The 13,741-nt window shown below is 36.9% G+C and overlaps 1 protein-coding gene across 1 annotated transcript in view; it reads left to right on the top strand.

Annotated features, from left to right (window-relative positions):
• Positions 1-12,156, top strand: part of ZNF438 (zinc finger protein 438) — an 85,086-nt gene extending 72,930 nt beyond the window's left edge. Inside the window, exons 3-4 of the mRNA XM_051963219.1 lie at positions 8,572-10,408; positions 11,034-12,156. Coding sequence (XP_051819179.1) covers positions 8,572-10,408; positions 11,034-11,652 — 2,456 coding nt within the window. The 3' untranslated portion in view covers positions 11,653-12,156. The remainder of the gene's footprint in view (positions 1-8,571; positions 10,409-11,033) is intronic.
• Positions 12,157-13,741: the final 1,585 nt, after the last annotated feature.

Here is a 13,741-nt window from a genome sequence, read left to right as displayed (position 1 = left end):
GAAAGAGGTAGGTCTATAAATACTTTCCAATAAAAATATATCTTGTATTCAGTGAACAGAACTAGAATAGTCAAAGAAAAATCTATATATCTATATCTATCTATGCTTATATCTATGAATCTCAGGAGCCAGGGGCAACTGTCATTTACAAATCATGTTTATATAATCAACCAAATAATTTATTGACTTTACAGAACCTATACTCATTTATATTGACTTTGAAAGGAAAAGGAGAAGCTTTGTAAAATCTTTTTTCCCTCACTTGTCTCCATTTTTCTTAGATGTAAATTGAGGGATGTGGACAAGACTCTAATAGGGTCAGTACTTTACAACTGGAAGGGACCTCAAAGGTCATGTAACCTAGTCCTCTTTGTTGCTGGGAATTGAAGCCCAGGCTGCTAATATGAGGTACAGTGATGAGCTCTAGAATTCTTCCTGTTGTAGTAGCAGTCCACAGCTGGGTGGGTAGGAGGGGTAGTTACCTTCTACAGTTTTTTGTTTTCTGTTTTCCCTCTAAATTTCAGAAGTGGTTTTGCATTTTAGAATTGGAAAGCAATTTGTAATTTGCAATTCTACATCATTGTACAGTGTTTCTCTGTTTTGGTTCAGAAAAAAACAAAAAAAAACAAAAGAACATTTTGCTTCAAAAACTCTTCTCAAAATCACCCAATGTGATTCTTAGTTTTTTTTTTTTTTTAATGTCACCTTTCATTATATTAAAAACTTTTTGACAGTTTAAAAAAACTCAATTTAGAAATTAGTGTTGCTTTAACCATTTGATTTCATTGTTAAATTTAATAGTTATTTTTATTTTCCTTGTGAAAGATAAGTTATTAGGCTTTGAGAGGCAGATATTATGTCAGTTTTCAGGCTCTTGAAAAAGGACAGCATTTTTAAAGTCCCATGAAAAAAATTATGTTTACATGATTTACATGTTTATCAGTTTACAATTCTGTTAAAAAAGAAAAAAAATCTTTTATAATTATTCTTACTACATTGCAGAAGTTAGGGGCATAGTGACCCCTGGGATCTGGAAAATCCATGTAAAATTTTTTGACTCTCCCTTTGTGCCAGAGAAGAAATCTAAATTATTATGGTATTAAGAGATAAAATATGTTGATATTATATAATACTATACATATATTTTATACATTTTTGAGTTTCTAAGCTTTTTCTGTGTTATCTGCTAGCCTTCTGGTGTAGATTCTGAAAAACTTCCCAAATTACCATTTAATATCTTATGCTGATCCCTGATATATTAAAACTATGATGGGGAAGGTCACACTGTGGAAGAGAGAGCTGTACTAAGCACACACTCTGTATTAAGTACAAGGGATATAGAAATACAAGTGAAGATAATGCCTGTCTTCAAGGAGCTGGGGAGACATGAAAGGTGTAGCTGGGAGGTGGGGGGTGATTCTTCCGGTTTTGAAAGAACAACATTGAGGAGTGACTTCATAAAGGAGGGGTTACACCTCTTGTTTCTAGGATCAGTGACAGAATTGATTTGATTATAATTTTAAGGGCTGGATAGAGAAAGGCTTATATGGGGCTGGGACAGTGTGGCAATTCTTGTTAAGATTTATGTTATAATAAATGAAGCCAACAACTCTTCAAAAGAGTAACAGATTGTGGGATTCCTAAGGCTTTGGATTTAGTAGATTAAGAATCCATTCTCCTTGAACTCCACAGCATTTGACACTACTGAATGCCTTCTCCAAGAGACTTTGATCTCTTCTTTTGGTTTCTGAAAATAATGTGTCACTTACTTGAAAAACTTGTAATCTGTTTAAATGAAGAGCTCCAGTGGGTCTTGAACCAATTTGTTAAAAATTCAGAACTTGATAGTTTACTTTAGGGCTAACAAAGCTTTTTCCACATATTCTATGTTTGGCCCTCACAAGCAGGTGCTGTTATTCTTTATTGTACTGGTAAAGAACCAAAGGCTAAGGGAGACCTCAAAGTCATATGCTACTTTAAAAATATGTGTGTGTGTATACACACATGCATTTTCATATATATATATGTATACACACACACACAGAGAGAGACATATATGTGAGTGTCTGAGCAAAGGTTCAAATGGAAGATTTCTTGACTCCTCAAAAACTGCCTTCATTGATCATTAGTCAAATTTCAACAAAAATCTTTTCATGATGGGTTAATGAGTCTCCATGTTTTTATGAGGTATCTTAAAATCAAGTAAAAAAAATTAGAATCAGACTTCCAAATAGCTGTATCATAAAACATACAAACATTATTTTCAAAAATAATGAAGCTTATTCAAACACATGTCTTATTATTAAAATTATAACTGAGGAAAAAAGTATTGTCATTAATAAGTAGAATATATTCAAAATATTTTATCTATCCTCATCCTTTTTTACTTTTTGTTTTTATGTGTTTTCTAATGTACATAATAGTAAAGAAGTAGCTGTGTCTCATTTCTGAGGCAGCTGGGGAGTTAGCGGCCAGCACATCAGGCTTGGAGTCAGAACGCGCACGTCTGAATGCTGCTTCAGACACTTGGGCAAGTCACTGAGCTACTCTGAGCCTCGGAGATATCTCCTCAGAGGGTAATTAGGAAGATTAAATGAGATATTTGTAAGGGACTGTGTATATCTTAAAGTGCTATATAAATATTTGTTAATAAGTGAATATCAATATAAACAAGCTTATATTTTTTGCTGTTGGGATGTGCAGTCAAAAAACTTTAGAAACAGCTACACAGATATTAGCTGATAAAATAAATGAGTTTGTAAATACTTGTATTACAGTAGTGTTATTTTCCCCATTCCTTCCTCTCTTCTTTTAAAATGTAGCTATTAACAAAAGTTTGGAGCACAACATCTGTTTAGTTCAGACTGATCCCTCCCATCTATCATCTTGTTTTTATAAGGCATCTGCCAAGATAGTCTCATGACCAGAAACATGTTGAATGCTCATTTGGAAGTCCTGCATCTTAATGATCAGTCCATGAGGTAAACTCTTGGCTAGAAATATAAGACCTAAATTTATCCAAAACTCAGATAATTGCCAAATAATTTTTCTGAAAAGAAAAAAACAAATTAAAGAAGAACCAGTTTATGAAGTACAAATAATGGTAACCCTGAGGAAAGTGATAGAGAAGAATAGAAAAGTCAGATATGATTTAATATACTCCCTAGATTTGAGGAGAGGAGATTTCAAAGCATTCAGAGAGGTGATAGGTAAGATCCCATGGACTGTGGTAAATTCTAAAATAAGGGGTAATTCCTGCTCTCATAGAGATTAACATTCTCTTAGGAGATATAACGGGTGCACATAAAAATATACAAAAATTTTTTTAAAAAGATAATTCCCTTTTCCACTGGAAATACTTTGAGTATAATCTTATAAAAAGGAAGTAGAGAAATTTTTTAAAATTTTTGACTAGGCCTTCCAAATTTTATCAACATGTACTTTAATTCTTAATATCTTGAGTGCAAATGTGGACATAAGAGAAAATAGTGAAAATATTTTGGTAACCATGAGTCAGGAATAAGAAAAATGAGAGACCACAGGTCTGTTGTACTTAAGGTTTACATTAGAAAAACATTTGTTTAGCAATAGCAAAAAAACTATCAAACATTCTCCTCCAACTGATTGTTTCCTATAAAAATCACATATAGATTTCTTGAAAGTTGTAACAACAAATATAATTTTGTTCCACTTTCTGCTTATTACTGATCAAAGCAAAAGAGGTGAGACACTAATAACATTTGCCACTGTGATGGAAAATAATCAACACATGATCCCATTGAAATAGAGATTCTCTGTCCTCCAAATACTCTTATTTGCAGATGACATTGGGTTGATAACATCAACTTCCAGAATGCTGCCCTCCTAAATGCAATCCACAGTCACTCAAAAGTTTATTTCTACAGGAGAAATTTAGTTAATGAAGTATGGCAGTTGTCCAATCTCTGATAAGAGGTGGAAGGATAAAAATAAAGCCAGTTCATCAATATATGTTTCTTAGGTGCTACAGGTTGTTGGTACGGTGGGTTCACAATTGAATGATGAGAGGATAGCCAGATATATTACTTTTGGAAAATTGTGTAATGCTTTTAACAATCCCAAATTTGGAACTAAAAGAAAGGCCCATTTAATTAACACCAGTATGTTCCACCAGGTATGTATGACTACAAGTCCTGAAATATTAGTTTCCAAAGAACCAAAGTCACCATGCAGATGGCAAATGGTAGCCCCAAGTAGGCTATAATATATTATAAATGAAAAATTATGTAGAAGAAGTGGTATAGAGCATTGGCATCAAACTCAAAAAGAAATGGATTTCTGCAGGCTGCATATTAACTTAGAACTACAAGTTAACTTTATATTTTACTGTATTTTTTATTTATTTCACTAAACAAGTATATATGGCCTACAGTCAGGAACTCCTCTTCCTGAGTTCAAATCTGGCTTCAGATACTTACTAGCTTTGTGAATCTGCGCAAGTCCCATAATCCTGTTTGCCTCACAGTTTCCTCATCTGTAAAAAGAGTTGGAGAAGGAATTAGCAGTATCTTTGCCAAGAAAATTCCAAAAGGGGTCATGAAGAGTCTGGTAGTACAGAAAAATTATTAAACAATAACAACAAACATTTATTTTTCATTGACATTATAACCGGGGGGAATTGTTTAAGAAGTGGATGACCATTGCTCAGTAATATACATATAAACTATATACTTGAAATAAATTTAAGGCCTAAAAAATTGGGGGTGGAGAGAAGAAAGAAGGACCAGAAAAGATGAACCAATAACATAGTGAGAAGAAAAAGATAACCAGTGGAAAACTGGAGTGTCCTAGTTGAAGCCACACAAGCATTTTATATAAGTCTCTTGTGGAAAATCCATAAGGTATTACTGACAGGCAAGCACAAATGGATTGACCATACTATTGTAACAGGTCCATTGAAGGAACAAAGTTCTATGCCAAGGCAGACGATGTTTAGATTGAAAAGATGAGAAGAGAAGTATCTAATAGAGAGTTGATATACAAATAAATATGGCAGCATTTACAAAGTTATAGTTTCCTTTAATGAACTGAAGTTACCAAGTCTAGTGGAAGCATGTTATAGGACGCTGTTTTTACGAATCCTGAAGATCAAAATTTACAGATCATGAAGAATGGGAGAAGTGCCCCAAGACTCTTTGACAAAAGGCAAATATTGGTCCAATTTTCAGTAAAAAGAAAGGAGTCTGAAAAATATATAGTGTAGTGAACTTGATTTTGATTCTTAGAAAACTTCTAAAACTTCTAGGATTATCCTTTATAAAATAAATGATTTTGAAATTCTAGAAAAGATAATAATGCTGACAAAGCCCTACCATGTTTTTATCGAAAACAGATGGTGCTAGACTGTCCTTCTTTACCTTTTTGGTAGAATTATTACACTGATAGAACAGGGAATTGCTGTAGGTAATAATTTTGCCAGATTTCAGCAAAGTATTTGACAAAGATTTTCATGCTATTTTTGTGAACAGATTGGGAGAATATGTACAACTGGATAATAGTACAGTTAAATGTTTTTAGGTTGGTTAAAAAATAATATCTCCAAAAATAGTCCTTAATAGCTTGGAAAGAAGTTTCCATTGAAGGGCCCAATGAAACTGTAATTGCAATTCAACATTGTTGGTTTATTTATTTTTTAAGGTGGAGCATAAAGGCAGAAATGGGATAAGCATGCCATTTCTACCTTTTATGTAATTTAAAAGACCAATTCAAATACTGGGGTAAGGGTCCAATAATGTCTTACACTAAAATGTTGGACTAATTATAACAAGAAATTGGGTTTAAAAAGTTAACTTCAGGAGAAAATGTGGATAAGTAGCAATTTATCTGAAAAGAATCTGTAGGTTTTAGTAGACTTCTGATTCATTAAAGAACCAACAATATGCTATGGCAGTTCAAAAAGCTTATGTGATTTTAGGTTACATTCAGAGAAACAGAGGATAAAGAACTAAAGAGGCGAGAATCCAACTGCAATTAGCCTTGATAAGGAAACATCTGAAATACCTTTTCAGTTCTGGACACCACATTTTTAGAAACAGTGTTGTTCCTTTAGGGAATAAAGCACAGGAAGATGAAAGGCCTTGAGAAGATGTGGTATGAGGATTTCTCAAAAGAACTAGGGGTGTTTAGAAGAGAAAAGCCTTGGGGAAGGGTGACTGTGATAGTCATCTTCAGACATATGAAGAACTTTCACTGGGAAGAGGTTTGGATTTATTTGTTCTGCTTAGAAGACTTATCCCTAAGATAACAACTTCCTGACAAATAGAACTTTTCAAAATTAGAGCAGGGCTACTCCAGAAAGTTTTTCTAGAAACCTCTTTCTGCAGGGTTTTCAAGAAAAAATGACCATTGTCAATTATATGGTAGAAGAGAACTTTGTTAAAATTGGACAGGTTGAGAAGGTGGGTCCTTGGAGAGTTTTCTGAGGTCTTTCTTTTTGTCAACTTAGTTTTTCCCATGATACAGCACAAAATGTTTACATTTTCTTGATTTCCTAACAGCAGTGTGCCTAATTATAGCAGTAGCAGTCTATTTGTAGCAGTCACTATAAGGGAAAAATCTGGGATTCTTAAAACAAGTTGAAAAATCAGAGCCTATTTCAGTTTTTCTTGACACTTTGGTGTACAGGTCATTTTATCTGGTTTACCCTTCTGAGATTATTCAGGTCATGAATCAACTTGGTCACACAAAGCTTGGCTTTTTGTATCTGGAACCAATGATTCAAGTATTTTTTTTTTTTTAATTATAAGAGCCTTCCTTTCTAAAATTCTGTTTTGTCTCAAATGGGTCTTACAGGGCCATTTCTCTCATGTGTCCCAGATATTTGATTTCTAGAAATCCCAAATGGTATTTACTAAGGTCTACTACGAGATCAGTGTTACCTATTGTACCTAGCAAGCTGAGATCATCCCGATGATCTAGTATTCCAGCTAAATATAGCAGTGTCATCTATATAGAGACTGTGACAAATGTCCCTAGCCTATTTAAGACTCCATTTATCAAACTGTATAAGTGAATGCCTCAATCAAAAAGAAAGATGTTGAACTTGTACACTTTGTCCAGAGTTAGAAATGCAGATTGAATTCTTTATCTAAGACCATTTCTTTCATGTAAAGATTTTTGGCAAGAAATTGCCTCCTTATTCTGGTTTCCACTCGGGGAATTACTCCTATGATGGGTCCACAACCAATCTTTGTCTCCCTTTCTTCTCTTCATTTGGGTTAAGGAAGAGACCTATTAGAATAACAATATCTCATATTAGGTAAGACTTTACAGTTTGTAAATCTGTTTGCTAACCAATTCACAGTTTGGTCATGAGGAAAGTATTCCATTTTATATATGAAAAAAGAGAAGCCCAAAGAGACTAAGTAATGTACCCAAATTTAGATTAATAGTAAGTAGGAAAGATACAATTCAGACCTAGATCATCTGACTCTGATGTTTTTGTTTTGTTTTCCTGTATTTCCTGCTGCCTTTAAAGTGGAATAAGATGAAATAACTAGTCACTAGGTACTCCCATAAATCTTAGAGTATGATTACTTTAGTCCAGTGGTTCTCAAAGTGTAGTCCAAAGAATTGTTGGGATCTCTGAAACCCTTTCAGAGGATCTATAAATTCAAAATTATTTTTTATTTCTAATATAGTAAATAGCTATAAATATAACCCATGTGAACAAAAACTCTTTGAACAGATCCTCGATAGTTTTTTTTTTTTTTAAACAACATGAAGATACTGAGAACACAAGTTTGAGAACCACTGCTTTAGTCACATAAGTTAGAGAATGTTTTCTGTCTTTGCATGTTTGGTAGATTATAACATTTTAAAATGGCAGTGTGGTTGAGGAAAGTCACTTCAGCTTTTAAATGCTAGTGATTCAATTGCAAAAGCACACAAACAGTTTGAAAGGTGTCAAGAGAAATTCACAAGTCACATGGGGAAATAGAAACAAGGCTGGCTTTCAAGTTGGAATTCTTCCACTGTGCAAACAAATTGTGTTGCCACTGTGCCAAATGGGATGGCCTTGAAGGGAGCGAGGGATGAATGTTCACAGTGACAATCTATTTTATTCTGCTCTGAATTGGCGGCTATAGCATCTTCTGGACCAGACTTTATATATCTTTGATCTGCATAGGAAAGTGCAGCTCAGAGATGACAGGACTTGGTAGGTCATGAGGATTGTTTGTAAAAGGTCTGGGCAAGGAAGTGAGTACTTGCATAGGATGTCTTTGTAAAGCCAATTGTTTAAGGAGGGAAGCAAAATGTATTAACTTACATTAGTTAGCACACCAGGTGCTAAGTAAGCACTGTACCCTAACTCCCAGTCCTAGTTTGAGCATTGAAACCGTGACCCAAAGAAATACTATTTAGAGAAATTTTGTGAAAGTGATGATTTGACACTTCTTTGAATCTCTTTATACCATCTCATTGAATTTTATTTTTCTTTAAGTTACTTTTAATATGCTTATTTGAATTGTCAACATTTGGATAAATATCACACAATAACATTTTGTTTTTGCATTTTGATTATCATTGCAGATGAACCTAAAATCTCTCCCTGGACAACACAGACTGGGAAAAATTTACAGAATAAAATTCAGTTTAGGACTATTGCCCCCAAAATTACACCCAAAGTCCTAACATCCCCACTGCTGCCCTATCAGTCACCATCACTCTCTGATCAAGTTCATCCCACATCCTCAAATTCTAGACCTCTGCTAATGCCACCACAAAACTATGCCCTGATGCAAGTTGCCGGTCAGGAGGGAACCTTTTCTCTTGTTGCTTTGCCCCATGTTACCCCAGCAGTGGCGAGCCAACCCATCCAGAAGCCTAAAATGTCATTGCCCAAAAACCTTAAATTACCTATTCCTCGGTACCAACCTATAAGAAATAAGAAGGTACCAGAAGTGGAAACTGTTCCAAACTCTTCTGTGAGTGTAATTAGGAAGGTTCCAGGCAATATACAAACATGTGCTCAGCCTTTACCTTCAATAGCCAACCATTCTGAACTTCATACTAACATTGATTCTTCTGAGCATGTGATATTAATAGATCAGGTACCAGCCGAAATCACAGTGACTGCTTTGCTTGATGAAAGCGGCTGTGTAGAATCTGGACCTCCACTGATAAATAAACCTGAGGCAGGTGACACTGTTATTATTCCAAAACCATGGGTACCAGAGGAAACTTCAGCTGAGCCGGGTAATTCAGTGAAAGCCAATGTAGACACAAAGACAGTAGCCAGAAAGTCCTCTTCCATTGGTGGTGAGAAAATCAAGGAGAGAGTAGCTGATTCTGCAAAAGCCATTACTGTGCTGTCCCCGGCGATTTTTGGCAATGCAGTTCAGCTGATTCCTACAGCACCTAAAGGTAAACTTCCCATCTTACCTTACTCAAGAATGAAGACAGCAATGTTTTGTAAAGCTAAGTCAAATGCCAGCATTGTAGGGCCTGCTTCTCCTTGGCACAGGTCTGACTGTGACAAAGTTGCCTCATTTGCCAAAACCTTCAGTGTGTCCACCAAAACATCTGATAAGCTCTTTGCTGTTTCACTTACACAAGTGTCCAAGCCAGGGGTCCGTGAAGATGCCTTTTGCTCCACCACCAAGGTGGAAGTTGACAGCAAAAAGAAATTGAATGGTGGAACAGCAAAGAGAAGAGGAAGAAAACGCAAAATCCCAGATGAAATTTTGGCTTTTCAGACCAAGAAGAGGAAGTGTATTGTTGACACATGTAGAGATGGTAAAGAAAGAGTAAAAATTGACCCCCAGGAACTCAGAGACAGAAAAACTGGGGCTGTGAAAAAGTATCGGAACATTATGCCCAAGCCTGTCATTGTCATGCAAGCAGTGGCTCCCCTAGCTTCCCCTGCACCTGTTCTACAGACCAAATCCCCCGGCTGCTCAGACCGAGACGTTTTGTCAAATAGTTCACTTTCAAATAAGTATCTCGGCTCTAAGCAGAATGATAGTGCTTCTACTAAACCAGGTACCGTATGCAAGAATGGCTTTTCTGCCATAAAAAAGCCTTGGCACAGATGCCACATCTGCAACCACCACTTTCAGTTTAAACACCATCTTCAGGATCATATGAACACTCATACAAACAGACGGCCCTACAGTTGCCGGATCTGTCGCAAAGCATATGTGCATTCTGGAAGTCTCAGCACCCACATGAAGCTTCATCACAGTGAGAGTCGTCTCAAGAAGCTCATGTGTTGTGAATTTTGTGCAAAAGTGTTTGGTCACATTAGGGTCTACTTTGGCCATTTGAAAGAAGTACATCGGGTTGTGATCAACACTGAACCCTCCATCAATGAACTGCTGCAGGGCAAAGGGCCAAAGAATCGAGGAGCAGAAGAATCAGTGGAAAGGTGAGTGTTGATGGCAGCGGCACATGGGAGAGAAATTCAGTTTTGATTTGGGGGCTGGAGTAAGATTTAATATTGTTTATATCTATTTCGGGTCTTCAGAAACATCTCTGTGCTTTTATAAACTACTTCATAACTCCCTATAAAATTTGTTATAATTGTTTGTGGGGGGTGAGTTGTATCTAAATCCTTGTAAATCAAACAAAAGTCCCATTTGGGGGCATTATTCAAAGAGAATATAGCCATGAGCTATGAGAGCTGGAAGGGACTCATTTTACAGATGAGGAACAAGACTCAGGTTGAATGACTTGCCCAGGATTACAGAGCTGTAGTGACAGAGCTGAAAGTTGAACTGGCTGTCTGTACCCCAGGCCATACGTATTCTTTCGGGATTCCCTGCCCTGACTTGCCTGTCTCTGTAACAGACTGTAAGGACAGCATGAGTCACTCCCCTTGAAGGAGAGGTCTTAAGGGAAGCCCTGATGGCCCCACCGGAGGCGATCCACCTCCATTCCTCCATTTGCCTTGTCCACACTCCCCTGTCTGGGCGGGTGTTTGGGGCACCAGACTGTGGCTCAGGCTTTACTAGGGCTGACTCTCATGCACCTTCTGCTTTTTCTGTTTTCAGAGAAAACAAGTCCATCCTCGAGGAGACCCTCCTTCCAGGAGCAGCCAGTGAGGTCAAGTTGGACATCAGGTGTGGCCGCTGTCAGGTCACCGCTCAGTCTTTTTCTGAGATGAAATTCCATTTGTTGTATGTGCACGGAGAGGACTTCCCAGGGAAATTGAAGGAAGGGACCTTCCCAGGCAGCAAGGGCGCTCCGGACGAGGTGGTGAAGCGGGCGGCCCACTTCTGGAAGCAGCACAGCGAGAGGAGGGGCCTGGGGAGGAGGGACACCTTGGAGGAGGAGGTGTACGCCTTCCCCATCCAGCTCAAAAGGGAAATCTTCCTCCTCCATCAGAAAAACCTAGACGTATTAACAAAGAGCGAGGAGGCTGCGCTGGGAACCAGCGAACCAGGGAAGGCTCTGCCAAGCCCGGACGGCGCCACGCCGTACAAGATTCAGGTCTGGTCTAACTTGGGATTTAACTGTCTTCTTTGTAAGCAGACGCTGGAACGGAAAGAAGAACTCTTCCTTCATTGGGAGCAGCAGCACAACTGCGAAGACCCTTCGGTACTTTGGGCTCTTTTAAGTGCATTATCTTCACAGGGAGTAATTGAACTTTCTAATGAGGCTGAAAAATGAAATACCTGGGCGGGGAAACAGGACAGGAAATTTTGCTCTACCCTTCCCCACAGAGTTTAATGCTGTACTTGTTTCTCTTAATTACACATTTGGGCCATGCAAAAAAAAATTTTTTTCATGAATAAAGGCAAACTTTATACAATTTGTTTTCTTATGAACTACACAAGAAACTCAGCACAGAATTTCTGGATTTGAATGAGAATTTGTTGTAAAATGTCACTAATTAGCTGAAAAAAACATTGACTCCTTTTCAAAATAAATAGAAAGACTAGAATGTGGATACAAAAATCAAGATTATAAGATCTGCTTAAAATATACTGTGCAGGATGAACATTATACATTAATACCATTTTTGTGTACTAGAACACAAATGCCTTCTATTGATACAACATTGACAAATCTGATAACTTCTTAGACTGAAAACTTAATTTTGGTCTCAAAAGTAGTACCAAGTTTTATGGTAATGAATGTTGATATATATTAAATCCTTGGGCTTTATTTGAATATGCTTTAGGAGAATGTATTTAATAAGATTGTTATTTGCCCTCATTTAAATTCCACATATCCAGTCCCTCGATTTTTTTTTCTTTATTGCTGCCTCTACCATCTATTTTCTGAAATATTCATTGCCTTAAAGAGTCTTTGCTGGCATGTCTTACAAGTAGAGTTTTCTCTTCAAAATAATCAAGATTCTTTTAATACTCCAGCTAATAAAAAAAAAACCCACATTTTTCTGGGTAAGAAATTATTTTCAAGAAGGCAGAGCTAAAATATTTATAGCCTGAAAAGTAACATAGATTGTTCCAGCCAGAAATCTGGGTGTCTTAGCTGCTTTCCCTTGTTCCTCAGGCAAGCTTCTTTTTGAATGGTGGCTTGGAAGAATGTCTCTGTGTTATTAATTTAACAAGCCCAGGTTTTTTGTTTTTTTCCAATTCATGAGTAAAACTCCTTTTTTTAACATCTAGAAAACTTAAAAGATGAACATTTCAGATTCTGGTAGCCTAGCAGAATCTGAAATGTTCATCTTTTAAATTTCAGCTCATTCTGGATACAGAAATAATCTTATAGCTATGGAATGTTTGGAAGATAGTGTTCAAAACAAAGTTCATCCTCTTCCCTGCTTCCTCTTTGCCAAAACTGCATCAGCTCTTGACTTCTGTGTCTATTAGCAACACCAGCATTCTTCTGCTCACCCCAGTGCAAAACCTGAATTGCTTTTTCTTCCTCCTCACCCTCATATAACAAAATCCTGTTGATTCTATTCCTGAAATGGCTTTTTTTACCCATCCCTCTCTTTAAATTTCTATTGCCACCATCCAGGGTTAGGCCCTCATTAACTTACTTAAACAACTGCAGGAGTCTTTAACTGTTCATCCTACCTCTGCACCTTTCCCTATCACACACATGGCCACCAAATTAATTTCCTAAAACAGCTGTGATCATCCACTGATGCTCATAATTCTTTGGTGGTTGCTTGCTAGCTAGAAATGACATCCAATTTCTTAATTTAGTGTATGAAGTTTGATCCAATATGGTCTCAACTATTTTCTTGTTCTATAGCCTACACTTAATATAAGGTAGGTCACTTAACTGGACCACCTATCATTTTCCCCACACAGCCCAGAATTTGTCTCCATCCCATGATTCTGTTCATGATGCGGCCCATGGTTGGCTTCATCTTTCCTCCTCCTTCCACAGCTCCACTAGTTGGGTTCCTATTGCTTCCAAGCCAAAGAGAATCTTTCTTTTCTCTGAACCAGCACAGCAATTTTGTTTGTATATTTCTCATCTTTCCTCTAAGGCTGTTAGCTCATCGGGGCAAGAGTCATGTTTTAGACAACTCCGTATTCCCCCATAGTGCTTAACAAAGCCTCTTGCACAAAGGCACTCAAATAAATATTGTGGAATGATAGAAATTCCTTCTCTCAGTCTTTGAAATGATTTTCAGATTAGTATGAACCTGTGTGATTCAGGGTAGATGCAAAGTGTACAATATTCACTTGCTCCCAATACATCTTCAGTTCTTCTGGGTTTTAATCCCTTAATTCCTCACATTTATAATTTAGAGAATGCTTTCATCTACTCTTTT

This window comes from Antechinus flavipes, chromosome 5, assembly GCF_016432865.1.
Source record: "Antechinus flavipes isolate AdamAnt ecotype Samford, QLD, Australia chromosome 5, AdamAnt_v2, whole genome shotgun sequence".
NCBI lineage: Eukaryota > Metazoa > Chordata > Mammalia > Dasyuromorphia > Dasyuridae > Antechinus > Antechinus flavipes.
The sequence above is the reverse complement of the archived record's forward strand: the minus strand, read 5'-3'. Positions and strand labels throughout refer to the sequence as shown.